The 17,242-nt window shown below is 43.7% G+C and overlaps 1 protein-coding gene across 2 annotated transcripts in view; it reads right to left on the reverse strand.

Annotated features, from left to right (window-relative positions):
- CCDC17 (coiled-coil domain containing 17) overlaps positions 1 to 17,242 on the reverse strand; it is a 507,736-nt gene that overhangs the window by 340,005 nt on the left and 150,489 nt on the right. For both annotated transcript variants that reach the window (XM_085602872.1, XM_085602873.1), the window contains exon 8: positions 13,720 to 13,842. In XM_085602872.1, coding sequence (XP_085458998.1) covers positions 13,720 to 13,842 — 123 coding nt within the window. The remainder of the gene's footprint in view (positions 1 to 13,719; positions 13,843 to 17,242) is intronic.

Raw genomic sequence — 17,242 nt, forward strand, 5'->3', positions numbered from 1 at the left:
CTCAGCAAGCCGGTGCAAGGCACCACAGTTAAGATCAGACATTGTTGCATTGCTTGCTCCTGAGTGATTGACTCTAACAACTTCTAACCAGAGCAAAAACGTACTTTGATATCCTCTGGGACAACTTGAGGCGGTATCCACAAGGGTTATTTAAACCAAGGTGTCGTTGAAGAAGAAGGGCGCAAAGCGGTCTCTGCCACAATATGTGACAGTATTCATCCCTTCAATTTTGGTTTGAATCTTAAGCCACAAGAAGAACTCCACAATGCCTCCTTATGTGCACAAACCTACACTTAATCTCATATGTCCCCTTATAGAAGGAAATGTGTTTGCCCTTCTCCCATTCTTTATTCAAATATCCCTCATAAAGATAAATGTAGTGTGTTGCTTAGGTTATTGAAGGAAGGATTTGTTGATCTATTCATGTCAATGTGCTGGGCATCAAGGGCTTTACTTTTGCATATCACTGTCATAAAGGGTCAGGATAGTTGGCTGAATGGAAGCAGATACGAGATCTCCCAGAACACCCTGATTTGTTAAACGACAGCCCAAGTCGTGGAACAAAGGGCCTACAGTTATTAAAGTTTAGCCTGGACACTCGCCCAATATGAAGCAAAGGAGAGTGGATACTTGCTGGCCATTGTAAAGGTCCACATGCATACTGTTACACTGTGTTGCTTCGCACGAGTACGCGCATAGACTTTAGTAAATGTGGGCCATAGTGTCCCATCGATATGGAGCGACTGGACAATCCCAGGTACTCCCTATGGATCTAATTTTCACATTGAATACAACATTGAGATCCTGAGGAAATGTGATGTCCTTCCTGTGCCTCGAATCCCAGATTCATCAAAGGTGGGGTCGTAGAAACCCGCTAACCAAGAGGTTTAAAGACTGGACGTTCACATTCACCTAGGGAGGCAGGAGGCAAGAAAGAGGGTCTCTCAGTCCTCTTATCTGATTATAAAACCAACCCGTCCTCAAATGTTCAGAACACTGAGTGTTGAAGGAGGGCTTTAGAGTTATAAAAGAGGGCCCTGGAGAGGTCAGGAAGGGCCCAGGAGTGATGAAGGAGAGCCTTGGAGTGATGAAGGAGGGCCCTGTAGAGGTCAAGAAGGGCCCAGGACTGGTGAAGGAGAGCCTTGGAGTGATGGAGGAAGACCCTGAAGTGATTGAGGAGAGTCCCGGGGTGATGAAGGAGGGCGATGAAGAAGGGCCCTAGGCTGATGGGCTCTGAGGCGTGGCAGGTGGTCTTTGACGCGCATCTGCTCTTCAGGGGGCCTGCGATGCCATCCGCGGCCTCATAATGCTTCCTCAGCCTTCAGATGCGTGGCATAAGCAGGAGCCCTGCAGAAAGATAAAAACCCTTTTACTCTGGGCTCGGAGGCAGAACGAAGGACTAGTGCTTGGGCAATTCCAATACGGACAGCAGAATTTGTTAGTGCAGGACGCAGTGATGGGATGATACAAGAGCAGTGCAGCACGCCTCATAAGCAAATTTCCCGATACATGCTGGAAGGGCACAAAGGGATGTGAGACCATGCAACTCTCTACACAGGACTTGAGGTTTACCTAAAGCCAGCCCAAGTCTTTAATCAGTACAAGATGGTGTTCCCGCTGTTTAAAGACTTCCATGTACTTTTCGGCAGCTACACGAGGTAGGCAATTGTGTCTCCCATTTGTTTTGCACTGGCCAGGTGATCCTCACAATGAGTAAATTCAAAATATCCTCTCTGCCACAACCTGCACTGCCGCCTTAGCCCACCGCCATCAACTGAATGTCTGTAGAATAACCTCTTACTCCCCCTTCCTTGCCCCTAAAACCCTCATGAACCTATTCTAGCTGACTAGTCTATGCTCTCCATCCACACTACGTCCATTGATTTCTCCTCCTTTAGACATATCATCTTCTGTGCAATATCATCAACAGGTCATTTGTCTTATCAATTATTTAAGGGTGAGGTCTACTACTTCCACCCGCCCCTCCTGTCGGGGCAGAGTCCCTAAAGCATAGACGCTTTAAGGCGTGGGCAAAGTTGCCAATTGCTCAGGCCCCCCCCCCCCCCACCTTCCAAGGGACTCCCGGAAAGGTGGACATTCTCTCAATCTCCCTTCTGACAATTTCTCTGTCTCAACTTTTAATGCATAAGCCAATATTGTTGGCTAATAAAATGCGAAGTTATTCCGAGAAGGGACCCCAAAATATTTCTTGCTCTGGGACCCAAAATCTTTTAAATGACACTGCTCTATAGAACACAAAACTAACAGGTGTTGAAGTCCTCAACTAAATAACTAAAGAGGACTCCTCATCCAATAGCCATGTGCCCACCGACTGGAAAGAAGCCATGGCTAACCAAGGCTACACCTGCAACAGAAAGAAGGTTGTAGGTGAGCTAAAGTGTGCTCTGACCACAATATTACAATGTGAGGCCTGAGGACCAGAGGAGCAGGATTCATTGACAAAAATAAAAAGAGGCCCTACAACAAGCACATTCTTCACTGCATGCACGAATGGTGCAATGAGGTGAACTGCCGAAAAACGAATGCACAAACATGTGCCAAGTGTAAAAAAGTAAGTGCTATTTATTATGTGTAAAAAAGAACGCTTTCATTGGCAATTTGCTCTCAAAGTGCCAGTGTTTGCATAGAGAACTACATCTAAGTGCTAATACTGAGGTACAGCTACCCACTCAAATGTATCGATGAAAGGCGGACAGAATGAATAAATACTGCATGGGCAGACGTTTCACCTCATTAGTACCCATTTAACCCGCAAATACAACACACTGCAATGGAAAGGTGACTAGCTAACCCGTGCAAAGGGTGTTCCACTGCGCAACATTACACTTGGGGCCCAATTCACAAAGGTAAACTTAGACCTGAAGTCTAAGTTTAGACTTGAACTCTAAGGGCCCAATTCACAAAGGTAAACTTAGACTTCAGGTCCAAGTTTACCTTTGTGAATTGGGCCCTTGGACTTCAGGTCTAAACTTAGACCTAAAGTCTAAGTTTACCTTTGTGAATTGGGCCCTTGGAGTTCAGGTCTAAACTTAGACCTAAAGTCTGAGTTTACCTTTGTGAATTGGGCCCTTGGAGTTCAGGTCTAAACTTAGACCTGAAGTCTAAGTTTACCTTTGTAAATTGGGCTGTTAGACTTCGGCCTACACTTAGACTTCAGGTCTAAACTTCGACTTTGTGTGTAGTTTACCTTTGTGAATATGGCCCTTTGTGTTTTAGGTCTGGCCTAAATACAGATTTAGCGGCTTGCCAGCCTCATGTTTTCCAAATAATACAATACAGAAAATACATAGATCTATAGGGGCTCCCTATCAACACTCTTTCACCATTAGGCTGCTTACATGTCACTCAAAGTATACTTCTTCCCACTCCAACAGAAGGTATAGATCAACAGACCAGCCCACTCCAGCGATTAGATGTCTTCACTTTGAGTAACTGCATTTTTCACTTGCACATGTAAACATACAACTAAAAAAAGTCCCTCATAAATTGAAATTGTTGCACACATGCAATGACTGACTGTCCCTATGCATAGTAGGGTTAGATCAACTATTTTCGTAACTCTCAACAGATTTATTGTAAATCATAATGCTCATTCCTCACTATAAACCACAAGCCTCGAACAATCTACTCGCCCACTTTCTATGGAGAGTCACATTTTATCAGGGCGAGCCATTCTTATGGCCTACTGGTCCTTTCTGGTGAGAGACCTCGAGCTGGAAATAAACAGGTTTTTTCTTCACTCAGGAAGTGAATAGGTAATAAAGATGCCTTTAAATCTTGTTTTTATCTTGTCACATTTGCTGTGCATTCAAAGACAGAAGTCAAATGTCAACTTCCGTCTCTTACAAATTGCCGGCCATTTTGCCCTGGAGATGGGTGTTCATTTTTCCTTCACTGCCTGCAAATTTAGAGGATTATGTAAAGTAAATTGCCTTACAAAGGAATGAGAAATGAAATCTTATAGGATGTCAGTTTTTTCTAATGCACCACAGATAAAAAGCTTATAAGTGAAATGTGCAAATATATTAACAATAGCAGTTAACAAAGCACATTTTTTTGTAATTGCGAAGAATGACGGAAACAAAGATAATAATAGGATCAAAACAAGTCAAAATATTTTTATTTAGTAATGTGCAAATGAGAAATATTTGCTGAAACCCGATTTCCACATATTATAGTATGAACGCTATGCAGTTTTATCAATAAAACTGCATTTCAGTAAGAAAGTTTATGGCCATTTCAATGGAAAATGTGCAGTCTGTAAATGGTAGTGCATTGCCACATCATGCTTATACTAATTAAAATAGAGAGTTTTTAAACACGAACTGAGAAACATTCCTGCCCCAGCCATGATAAAAGTGCTATTATTGAACTAAGAGGCGACTGTGGGGTCATTTGTTCTGTATATGCGAGCTAGCTTCTTAATAAACATGGAAGAAAAGTTTAGTTCAATAAATCAAACTAATACTATTTTGTATAGCAGACCTTCAGAACTTACATATTTGAAGGTGCTCTCATATGGGATAGTGAAGAAAAAGGTGTTAATGAAATAAAACATTTGCCTAGGATCACAGAATTTGAGACCATTTTATGAATTATTCAAGTCACTTAACCTGCAGGTCTGGTAACATTTGTATGATTTTTGGAGCCCCAAACCATCTTTAGTATAGATATTTTTCCCACAGGATTGTGATTAACATTTCAACTACTTGCATCTGATTGAGGGAGCTCTCTAGTAACAACCTGTGGAACTACATCATGACAGAAAACAAAGCTAACACCCATGAAAACATAAACAACCAAAACAAGCTATCTATATGTGCTTGTACTGAAAAGTGATTTACAATTCTTATAAAGAGTAGGATATGTTCACAAACATTAAAAATAAATCAAGAAATGTTTAATTTTTACTCATCATTATGAAAAGGCTTTTGTAAATAATTAATCATTTGGAAAACATGCCCATTTGATTAAAATAGCAAAAGTGTGTATGCACATTTATTTGCCAGTGTTTCCCAAACTGAGGGGTCCGCGACATATTCCCAGGGGGTCCACAAGTCAGCAGTTTTAAAAGTATTGCAAAGTTTCTTCTATAATCAGTAGTTTTCGGGTAACAATAAAAGTGTCAAGATAACTCCAGTGATTAATGTACCTGCTGGAGAAAGATGGGTGTTTTGTCCAAGAGCAGCTTTGAGTCACCTAAGGTAGCGCAGAGGGTTAATATGCCAGCTGAAAAGAACGTGTACCATGCATTTAAATCAACAATATGTTATGTGCATACCTCAGTGGGTTACTGCTTTTGTCACAGAGTTTCTTTTATTACTGTGCAGTTCTGAAGTTACAATCTATCACAGTGATCTATGAACTGCCATCAAAGAGCAGCATGCAAACAGCACGGTACAAGTTAGTAAGTTATATTTTTTTCCCAGTCTTTCATTATCGTGATGCTGCTAAAAAAGGTATGTTTGGGTAGAAATAGATTCCTATTATTAAAGTCAACGCTAACCACTGTGTTATGCTCTGAATCCTGGGTTTGTGCTTCTCCAGACCAAGCACTCTAAAAAAGGCCTACCAGTATGGATGACATGTGAATCCTACACCTTGCAGTCACCTTTGCCTTATGTAACATTTACTATTCACTGATTTACACATGTATGATTCATTGTCTCTGTATGTGTGTCATGTAAAGTGATCTGACACCCTACGCTGGTATGAGAGGTGATATAAAACAAATGAAATACATTTGACAGAGGGGCTGTGGAGAGATGAGAGTTACTGTTGGAGGGTGATAGCGAGGGAATCATTGAAGAGCCCCAACAAAGATTGTTGTATCCTGGTACACAATAAGGTCAACACTTACTATGCTTTGAAAGCTAATACAATTCAATATATAATGACAAATGTGTTGTAGAATGCACCATTTTTCCCACCTTTTCTTGGAGGGAGAGCCTCCCCAAAAACCCCTTTGCAGCAGTCAGGCTCGCACGCTGCACATAGTGTGCACCGTCCAGGGTCTAGTCTGACCACATTTGCCAGGACTGGTGTGGTTACCACGAAATAAAAACAAACATTGAAAAGTTTGGCGCTGAGGCGCAGCGCCAACCTTCGCATTACAATCTTGAGATTTTTGTAGATTTTTTCAATATAAAAAAATAAAATCTTCAGTAATTTGAGTATTTGTTTGGTGGGCAGTTGTTTGTTTATTTTTTGCGAATTACCGTTTAAATGTTTGATAAATAATACAAATTGCTTGGCGGTCCGCTGCTTCCAGTAGTTACTCAATACGGGTCTTCAGGAGTCAAAAGTTTGGGAACCACTGCTATAGACCGCAGGTTTGTGAAGGTCATTTGAAGAAGCTGTTTCTCACTTGAGCTGGACCTCTATTAATAAGTGGAACTGCAGCTTCATGAGAATATTTCAATGCCTTTGCAGTTGACTTGTGAAGGACACACGATAACAACTAGTGGAACTGCAGCTTCAAATAAGAATTTCAATGCTTTGCACCTAACTCGATAGGGACACCTAGTAATGACTAGTGGAACTGCGGCTTGGTGAAAGATTTTCAATGCTTTCCACCCAACTCGATAGGGACACCCAGTAATGACGAGTGGAACTGCGGCTTGGTGAAAGAATTTCAATGCTTTGCACCCAACTCGATAGGGACACCCAGTAATGACTAGTGGAACTGCGGCTTGGTGAAAGAATTTCAATGCTTTGCACCCAACTCGATAGGGACACCCAGTAATGACGAGTGGAACTGCGGCTTGGTGAAAGAATTTCAATGCTTTGCACCCAACTCGATAGGGACACCCAGTAATGACGAGTGGAACTGCGGCTTGGTGAAAGAATTTCAATGCTTTGCACCCAACTCGATAGGGACACCCAGTAATGACGAGTGGAACTGCGGCTTGGTGAAAGATTTTCAATGCTTTGCACCCAACTCGATCGGGACACCCAGTAATGACGAGTGGAACTGCGGCTTGGTGAAAGATTTTCAATGCTTTGCACCCAACTCGATAGGGACACCCAGTAATGACTAGTGGAACTGCGGCTTGGTGAAAGAATTTCAATTCTTTGCACCCAACTCGATAGGGACACCCAGTAATGACGAGTGGAACTGCGGCTTGGTGAAAGATTTTCAATGCTTGGCACCCAACTCGATAGGGACACCCAGTAATGACTAGTGGAACTGCGGCTTGGTGAAAGAATTTCAATGCTTTGCACCCAACTCGATAGGGACACCCAGTAATGACGAGTGGAACTGCGGCTTGGTGAAAGAATTTCAATGCTTTGCACCCAACTCGATAGGGACACCCAGTAATGACGAGTGGAACTGCGGCTTGGTGAAAGAATTCCAATGCTTTGCACCCAACTCGATAGGGACACCCAGTAATGACGAGTGGAACTGCGGCTTGGTGAAAGAATTTCAATGCTTTGCACCCAACTCGATAGGGACACCCAGTAATGACGAGTGGAACTGCGGCTTGGTGAAAGAATTTCAATGCTTGGCACCCAACTCGATAGGGACACCCAGTAATGACGAGTGGAACTGCGGCTTGGTGAAAGAATTTCAATGCTTTGCACCCAACTCGATAGGGACACCCAGTAATGACGAGTGGAACTGCGGCTTGGTGAAAGAATTTCAATGCTTTGCACCCAACTCGATAGGGACACCCAGTAATGACTAGTGGAACTGCGGCTTGGTGAAAGAATTTCAATGCTTTGCACCCAACTCGATAGGGACACCCAGTAATGACGAGTGGAACTGCGGCTTGGTGAAAGAATTTCAATGCTTTGCACCCAACTCGATAGGGACACCCAGTAATGACGAGTGGAACTGCGGCTTGGTGAAAGAATTTCAATGCTTTGCACCCAACTCGATAGGGACACCCAGTAATGACGAGTGGAACTGCGGCTTGGTGAAAGAATTTCAATGCTTTGCACCCAACTTGATAGGGACACCCAGTAATGACGAGTGGAACTGCGGCTTGGTGAAAGATTTTCAATGCTTGGCACCCAACTCAATAGGGACACCCAGTAATGACTAGTGGAACTGCGGCTTGGTGAAAGATTTTCAATGCTTTGCACCCAACTCGATAGGGACACCCAGTAATGACGAGTGGAATTGTGGCTTTGTGAATGATTTTCAATGCTTTTGCATTTAACCTGTGAGAGACACTGCAATGACTTGTGGAACTGCTCAGCCACAAAAGAATATCAAAGCATTTGCATTAGTTTGAGGGACATCTAGTAACAACTAATGGAACTGCAGCTTGATGTAATAATAATTTCAATGCTTTTGCATTTGACTCGTGAGGGACATCTAGTAACAACTAATGGAACTGCAGCTTGAGGTAATAATTTCAATGCTTTCGCATTTCGCTTGTGAGGGACACACAGACCCATGTTTATGAAGCCTATCCATTGTTTTTGCATCAAGCAAGTTAACACAAGGACAGTGCAGAGGCTTCAGTAATATTTACACAGCCATGTAAAGCCTGATGTGTGTGGCCTTGCGGGACTGTGTAAAGAAATGTAACGTAAGGCATCTACTTGTGCTGTTTTACGTCACATTTCAATTGGGAGGCATTCCATGGGTGGTGCATGGGTGTTCCCATGCACATTCCTAGATTTACAAAGAGTTGTAAACTTGGGAATGCATCAAAATGCTATGCCTTTCCAAGTCAGGCATAATAAAGAAGAAATATCTTTATTTCTCCTCGTTATTTCCTCTTTCCACATGTGCTGCATGCAGCACACATAAAAAGTGGAAAATGCCATTAAGAATTGTTTTTGTGCAGGAAGATGTCCCTCCCACACAAAAACAATCCTTCCTGTAACACAGGCACCCTTGCAGCATGGTGCAATGGTGCCTGCATTGGCGTTAGGCTGTACACAGTGCGCCAGTACAAGGAGAGTGCAGGAATGCTTCACATCTTTGTAAATAATGAGCAATTCTGCTCTCTCCCTTTCATGCAACGCAGCACAGCAACTTTACCTGCTGCCCTGCGTTGCGTGAAAGTTTAGTAAATGTGTCCCCTAGTAACAACTAATAGAGATGCTGCATAATGTTAGAATTCCAAGTGCTTTTGCATCTGACTCTATAGGGACACCTAGTAAGGACTGGTGGAACTGCAGCTTCATGTAAGGATTTCAATATGTTTGCATTTGATTTGTGAGGGACACCTAGTAATGACTTGCGGAACTGCACCAGTATGAAATATCACAGCCTTTGCATTTTGACTTGAGAGGGACCCCAAGTAACAAGTAGGGCAACTGCAGCTTCATGAGAGAGTTTCAATGCTTCTGCACTTGACTCAAGAGTGAACTCTAGTAAGTAGGAACTGCACCTCTGGGAAGGCATTTTCAACATTTAGCATTTGACTGGAGAGGAAGCTCTATTAAGGACCTGAGGATTTGCAGGTTTGTGTACACACACACACGCACACACGCACACATGCGCACACACAGACACAATATCAGTGTGCTCATGCATAAACGGTGAGCTCACCAGCTGGTACAAGCATAGAGGGCTGCCTGTCTTCCCCAATTGATTTCAAACCAACAAATGGCTTGGCACTCTGTTAACTGTAGTATCGGTAATCTTTATTTCAAATTCAAACAATCGCGCAGATGCATTTTGACCACCATGGTCTTTGTCACGGTTGGTGAGTCCGTCTCCAATTTCACCTTTTATACATGTGCATACCTACATATATGGTATGTTTTTTATGAGTGATTTTGGGTGGAAGCTGGTCCCATATAGAATACTGTTAGTTGCACTGTCCTTCCTGAACAGTGGGGTCTCTATTGTCCATCCCGTACATACAATATGACATCTTAAAACTTCACATGTGATTTATTCACTGAGCGTGTGAATTGTAGGCCCAAGTCAATCTTGTTTAGTTCAACGAAGTACTTCAGGAAGTCCCTGATCATACCGTTCCATATCAGGAATACGTCATCAATGTATTTCAATCAGAGAATGATTTTTTCCGAGGCTTCCTGATTATTGTATACTGATATCTATGCGCAGACTTGATTATACATTTTATTTTACTTGTATTGAACTAGTTCGTGGTAATTACATGAGTATGTTGAATTATATTAAAAGATGTTTAGTTAAGCCCACACATTCTAGATTTTACGGGGCAGATTTACAAGAAAGTGACTCAGTGCATTCCGCATGCCATTTGGCTGCGTCGCACTGAGTCACTTTTAATGCACAGGGATGTGACATAATTACAACAATATGTCGCATCTCTGTGCTTCCCCCTACGCTGGCGCACAAACTGCTGCCATGTGCCTGCGCAGGCACCCTTGCGCCATGGTGTAAGGATACCTGCATCGTGGGGAGATTGTTTTTGTTCAGGACCGGTTCCCTTCCTACACAAAAACAATCTGAAATGCCATTTTTCTTCTTCTATATGTGCTGCATTATCACGCATAGAAGTTTCAATGATTGTTTATGTGCAGGAAGGGAACCCTTCCTCTACATAAACAATCATTAGAGGTGATTTCCTCTTTCTATGCGTGCTGCAGAATGCAGCACGCATAGAAAGAGGAAAAGAAAACGAGGAGAAATAATCAATTTCTCCTCGTTGCGCCTCCCTACACCTCCCCTGGGGAGGCGTAGCGTTCACACGCATCTCCAGATTTACGATTCCTCATAAATCTGGAAATGTGTCTGGTTCCATGGGTGTTGTGTGGGACACCCAGAGCAACACCCATGGAACACCCCATTCACGCAAAATGCTGCGTGTAAAGGGGTCATATTTTCAAGGGCAGGAAAAGTCACGCAGGGTGACTTTTCCTGTCCTTGTAAATATGGAGCAGTAAAATGCGCCACCGGTGCGTCACAAAAAGTGATGAACCGGTGGCGCAAGGGGCTTGTAAATCTGCCCCTAAGTATTTAATTGTTTTGTATGAACCTGTTTCTATGATAGCTTCACATTGCGCTACATATCCCAGAATGCCTCTTGATGGGTAAGGCGGGCATTTATGTATTAAAGGTGAAATTGAAAACGCACTCACCAACACTGACAACAACCAGGGTGGTCGAAATGTGTTGGTGGAATTGTTTGGATTTGGAATATAGATTACGGATACTACAGATCATGCAGTGCAGTGCTATTTGTTGGCTTGAAATATATAATATATACATATAGATATATATGAACCCTTCATCGCATATCTTTATCTATTACCTTGCACTTTGCTTCTTCCTACCACAGCAATGATTTTTTTACTAGGACATAAATATACTGAAAATCTAAAAAACAGTTTTCCAACAATCGGTAGATGGCACTTGACTTAACCAATGACGGCTAGTACCTGTATACACAAGTTTGTCTTAACAAGTGTGCTATAGCATTGGAGACATTTATTGAAAGTTGTGATATTGATTCATCAGCCTATTCCAGCCTTGGAATATTTTCTTACCCTACTGAAATCAAGCCCAATTTATTAGAGGAACAAAAGCGGATATGTACATACTTATGTTGAAGCCACGCCCCCTCAACTTTGTGAAGGACATTTTAAGCAGTTGCACCTTATTGCAGCTTTGTGACAGACGTGTTAAGCAGTTGCTTCTGACTTGAGAGAGACATCTAGTAAAGTTCTGGATGGCTGCTGTCTTGGTAAAGACTTTGCACTGTTTTTTTTATACTCCAAAGTAATTACTTGAGGTAACTGTAGCTATGTGAAAAGACAGCCTGTATGGCTTTGCCAATGCTTGTTTTAAATAACTGTGGATCTTTTATAGCACAGTATAAAATATTTTTGTTAGAAACTGTAAAGTATTAAGCATATGGCATATTATGTGGCAAGTCCATAAGGGTGTGGGAAAGGCTACAGCTGCAGAATCTTATAACACCAGTGGCCCTAGAAAAATGCAATTAAGACACGCAAACGTACTTGCCTAAAACAACCACCTACCAAATCTTTTCATCTGCCGGGCAATAAGCACACATAGTGACCCAGAAGACTTGAATGGGATTCTTGTATTGCCCCCTGAGCTCACACATCAAAGTTACAATCTATCAAAGCTCACAACCCAGCCAACAGATATCCAAGGTCTCACAATCTATGACATCACATTTCTATAAATCAAATCAGAGTCCGGCCTGAGGTGGAAATGTCTAATCATCTAGAAATATCACAGCAAGCTTTCATATTAATGGCAGCTTGTGCACTATAGAACAACCAAATAACAACTATAACAATACTGATAACCCTAAATTCACAAGGATGAATCTTTGTAATAAATATTCTAGATGATATATATATATCCCCTGCTCTTTTAGGAGGAGATAGTCTGGTGATATATATATATACGCATTGAATATTGTTTTATCAAATTAATACATAATGCAGTATTATTAAGAATAATATGCCCTTAAAGGGTTCTCACCAGCATTTAAATGTGCCACCCGAGGCCTTAGAGAGCCACATTTAATCCCTGACAAACCACAGCAGCCTATTTCACCCTGCATAATTGAAGACTTGTATTGCAGATCCCTCAGCTTAGAGATACTGCCCAGTGCCTGCCACATGCAAAATGGAGGATCTGGGAATTGTAGGGTGCCATTAATACAGAATAGTGCTTGTAGGTAGGATGGAAAAAGACCTTGAGAGGAATACCCTTGGATACAACACCCACAGAGACGAGTACCACATCACAAACAGGGCCGGACTGGCAACCAAAAGCAGACCTGGCAATGGACCCCCCCCCCTCCCCCCCTTCCCCGGGGGAGGAGAGGTGCAAGTGTGAAGCACTGCAACGTTTGTTACTGGGGGCCGATATAGCGGAACCACTGCAAAATCGGCCCCCTGTAAAAAAACTGGCCCCCACCACTGCAAAACTGGCCCTCGTTCTTTGAGCCTCCTGGGGAAACAGCTGATGCCCGCTGAGACCAGTGTGGCCCTGATTACAAATAAAAGCAAGCATTGGCATAGCCAAATAGGTCTCGCCTTTGGGACCTTATAAGTGTTTAGCCATGCAACCGTTGCATAACTAAACACTTATAAGGTCCCAAAAGCGAGACCTATTGGCTATGCCAAGCGGCCGTGCGGCCGCTAAAGTGAAAGTAATCGCGGTAAAAGTGGCGCGCGCGTGCCCGCGCACATGCACTGTAGCTCTAGGCTGGCCTGGTAGCACTTTTTGGAGCCCTCTCAATAAGTCTCGCCAGCCCAGCGCATGCGCTGGGTCAGGCGAGACCTAACTAGGCTGCAGGATCCGGGTCTGGACTTGTGAGAGGCTGTCATTTTGACCCGAAAAACAGCACTACAGAGAGAAAGCTGGCCATGCCTCAAATTTGCTGATCCACCTACATTTGTGTTTTATTCTGTTATTCGTTTCCTACTATACTTCCGTTGCATGTATGTTTCTGTAGATCTACTCACACCATGTTTTGTTTTTATGTCTACCCACTCCCACTTGTTTTAAGAGACTTCATCGGATGGACTGAAAGTGCCGCCTTTAGCTCCATTGTAAATGGCCCATTGAGTGCCACAAAGCAAGCCTCATTAGTTGTATCTTAAGTCATGCTTACACCCCATTATACTACCACTTTTTTAACATCAGTGCTTCAGGATATCTCCTTCTTGTAGACAACTGGATATAAAATGTATTTGGGTCAATTTGAAAGCCAAATTTTGTCCAATATGGTATGTCGTAAGAGTTGTGTCAGCACCTACCGTCGTCGGTCTTCCTCTTATCCCGTTGAAGCTTCATCTTGAAGATCTCGTCCTCCAGTCTCTGGTTCTCTATCTCCACTGAGAGAAGCTCTGAGTCCAGAGCCCGTGGGGCTGGTTCTGGTCCTGTGCCCAAAAAAATATCAGTTAGATGGGTTAACACACAAGTATGGAAAGTGCAGGAAGAGAAGACCAGGTACATTTCATTAGTTCCAAAACACAATTATATGAAGTGATGAGTAGACTAACCAACAGATACAGCAACATCCAACAGGCCAAATCAGACTAAGTTAGAAACATGCAAGAAAAGGATCCGACCCAATATACAAGTTGCCAAAAGCACATCAAGCAAAAGAATCACAAAAGAACACCAGGAAGCAGCTTTGGTGGTACTGTCATAAACACGTGGGCACCTCATTTGGAAAGCCACATTAATTCGAGGGCTAGTACTCCGATACAAATGTTATGTTTCTGCAATTGAGAGGTGAAGTATGATATCACCAAGGAACAAGAGTTAGATTGTGCAAGTGTTTCCACATTTAAGGGCATGAAGTTACCATTACTTTTGTGCCAGGGGTCACTGGACATGGGGTCTCACTTATGAGGAACTCACGTAGGACGGAGCTGCATATCCTCTTGCGGCGCTGCCCTAAGCCAATGTGAAAGGGCAGGAATGCACTGCATTTATGAAATATGGTGCATTCCTGCCCTTTGCCATCACGCTGGCGTACAATTTGCACCTTGCTGCACAAAAACAATGCCCCTTTTGAGACAACGTGTTTGTTTAGACTTGATTCTTCACCTTTGGACCCTGCTTCCTTCCTCCATTAGATCCTGATACTGATTAATCCGATGAGGTGGAAGAATCATTACCCCGCTAGCCATCTCTGTCCTAAACATTGGAGCTACTCCAAAGCCCACGAGGGAACGAACGTTGACCGTCCTTCCCCACACCAGTAGGTGAAAGTTTCTCCACCTATATCAGCATTCACCTCCTTTTATCAAATTGTCCCCACACTGACTCCACTCATTTTAATTATCTCTAGGTGCTCTTTGTAGCCTGATCCTGACGAAGACCCCACCATGAGGAGCAAATCACCATCTTAGAATAGGGGTCGAACAGAACAATTGTAACAAATTGTATTTCTGAGCTATGTGTAAACATGGGAACAACTGACCTATACTAGGCCGGAAAGGGTCCGTTCCTTGCAACTACAAATGTATATATGTCACTATACCTGTACCTCACTCACCGATTCACTACCATTGACCCTACCCTCCCTCTCCTTCACGACAAGAGCACTGGAAATACTGAATGCACTACCTTTATGTGGAGCAACTTTAATGCCAATCATTAATGCTTTGATGTTATATTGCATTTAATGCCTACACACTTGATGGAATTAAATTCCTTTTTTGAATCATTATGAATTTGCAAGCGGTGAATGCTTTCTTTCCAGCATATGTGTCTTACAAATAATACTACCACGACCAACTTCATAACATATTGCATGTGTTAGCAGCAACACCCCTGGGTTTATTGTTTGCATGTGTCAGCAGCAGTGCCTCTGGTTTATTGCTTGGATGTGTCAGCAGCAGTGCCCCAAGGATTATTGCTTGGATGTGTCAGCAGCTGTGCCTCTGGTTTATTGCTTGGATGTGTCAGCAGCAGTGCCTCTGGTTTATTGCTTGGATGTGTCAGTAGCAGTGCACCTAGGTTTATTGCTTGGATGTGTCAGCAGCAGGGCACCTAGGTTTATTGCTTGGATGTGTCAGTAGCAGTGCACCTAGGTTTATTGCTTGGATGTGTCAGTAGCAGGGCGCCTAGGTTTATTGCTTGGATGTGTTAGTAGCAGTGCCCCTAGGTTTATTGCTTGCATGTGTCAGTAGCAGTGCTCCTAGGTTTATTGCTTGCATGTTTCAGCAGCAGTTCCCTGGCTTTTTTGCCTGCATGTGTCAGCAGTAGTACCCTTTGTTATTGATTGTATAGGTCAGCAGGGGTGCCATGGATTTATTGCTTGCATGATCAGCTGCAGTGCCCCTAGGTCTATTGCTTGCATGTGTCAGCAATGGTGCTCCTGGTTTATTGCTTGCATGTGTCCGCAGCAGTGCCCCTAGGTTTATTACTTGCATTTGTCAGGAGTGATACCCCTGATTTTATTGCTTGCACGTGTGTGCAATGGCACCCCTGATTTTATTACTTGTATGTGTCAGCAGCGGCACCCCTGGGTTTATTGATTGCATGTGTTAGCAGCGGCATCCCTGGGTTTATTGCTTGCATGTGTCAGCAGTGGCACCCCTGGGTTTATTGCTTGCATGTGTCAGCAGCGGCATCCCTGGGTGTATTGCTTGCATGTGTCAGCAGCAGCACCCCTGGGATTATTGCTTGCATGTGTCAGCCGCGGCATCCCTGGGTGTATTGCTTGCATGTGTCAGCAGTGGCACCCCAGGGTTTATTGCTTGCATGTGTCAGCAGCGGCACCCCTGGGTTTATTGCTTGCATGTGTCAGCAGTGGCATCCCTGGGTGTATTGCTTGCATGTGTCAGCAGCAGTGCCACTAGGTTTATTACTTGCATGTGTCAGCAGCAGTGCCCCTAGGTTTATTGCTTGCATGTGTCAGCAGCAGTGCCTCTGGTTTATTGCTTGCATGTGTCAACAGCGGTGCCCTGCCCTGGGTTTATTTCTTGGATATGGCAGCAGCAGTGCCCCTAGGTTTATTACTTGCATGTGTCAGCAGCAGCGCCCCTAGGTTTATTGCTTGCATGTTTCAGCAGCAGTTCCCTGGCTTTTTTGCCTGCATGTGTCAGCAGTGGTACCCTTCGTTATTGATTGTATAGGTCAGCAGGGGTGCCCTGGGTTTATTGCTTGCATGATCAGCTGCAGTGCCCATAGGTCTATTGCTTGCATGCGTCAGCAATGGTGCCCCTGGTTTATCGCTTGGATGTGTCCGCAGCAGTGCCCCTAGGTTTATTGCTTGCATATTTGTGCAGCGCTGCCCTCGGTTTATTACTTGCATTTGTCAGGAGTGATACCCTTGGTTTATTGCTTGCATGTGTCAGCAGCAGCACCCCTGGGTTTATTGCTTGTATGTGTCAGCAGCGGCACCCCTGGGTTAATTGCTTGCATGTGTCAGCAGCGGCATGCCTGGGTTTATTGCTTGCATGGGTCAGCAGTGGCATCCCTGGGTTTATTGCTTGCATGTGTCAGCAGCTGCACCCCTGGGTTTATTGTTTGCATGTGTCAGCAGCGGCCTCCCTGGGTGTATTGCTTGCAAGCGTCAGCAGCAGCACCTCTGGGTTTATTGCTTGCATGTGTCAGCAGCGGCATCCCTGGGTGTATTGCTTGCATGTGTCAGCAGCGGCACCCCTGGGTTTATTGCTTGCATGTGTCAGCAGCGGGTGTATTGCTTGCATGTGTCAGCAGCAGTGCCTTTGGTTTATTGCTTGGATATGTCAGCAGCAGTGCCACTAGGTTTATTACTTGCATGTGTCAAGAGCGGTGCCCTGGCCTGGGTTTATTGCTTGG

The sequence above is a fragment of the Triturus cristatus genome, chromosome 4_2, assembly GCF_964204655.1.
Source record: "Triturus cristatus chromosome 4_2, aTriCri1.1, whole genome shotgun sequence".
Classification (NCBI taxonomy): Eukaryota; Metazoa; Chordata; class Amphibia; order Caudata; family Salamandridae; genus Triturus; species Triturus cristatus.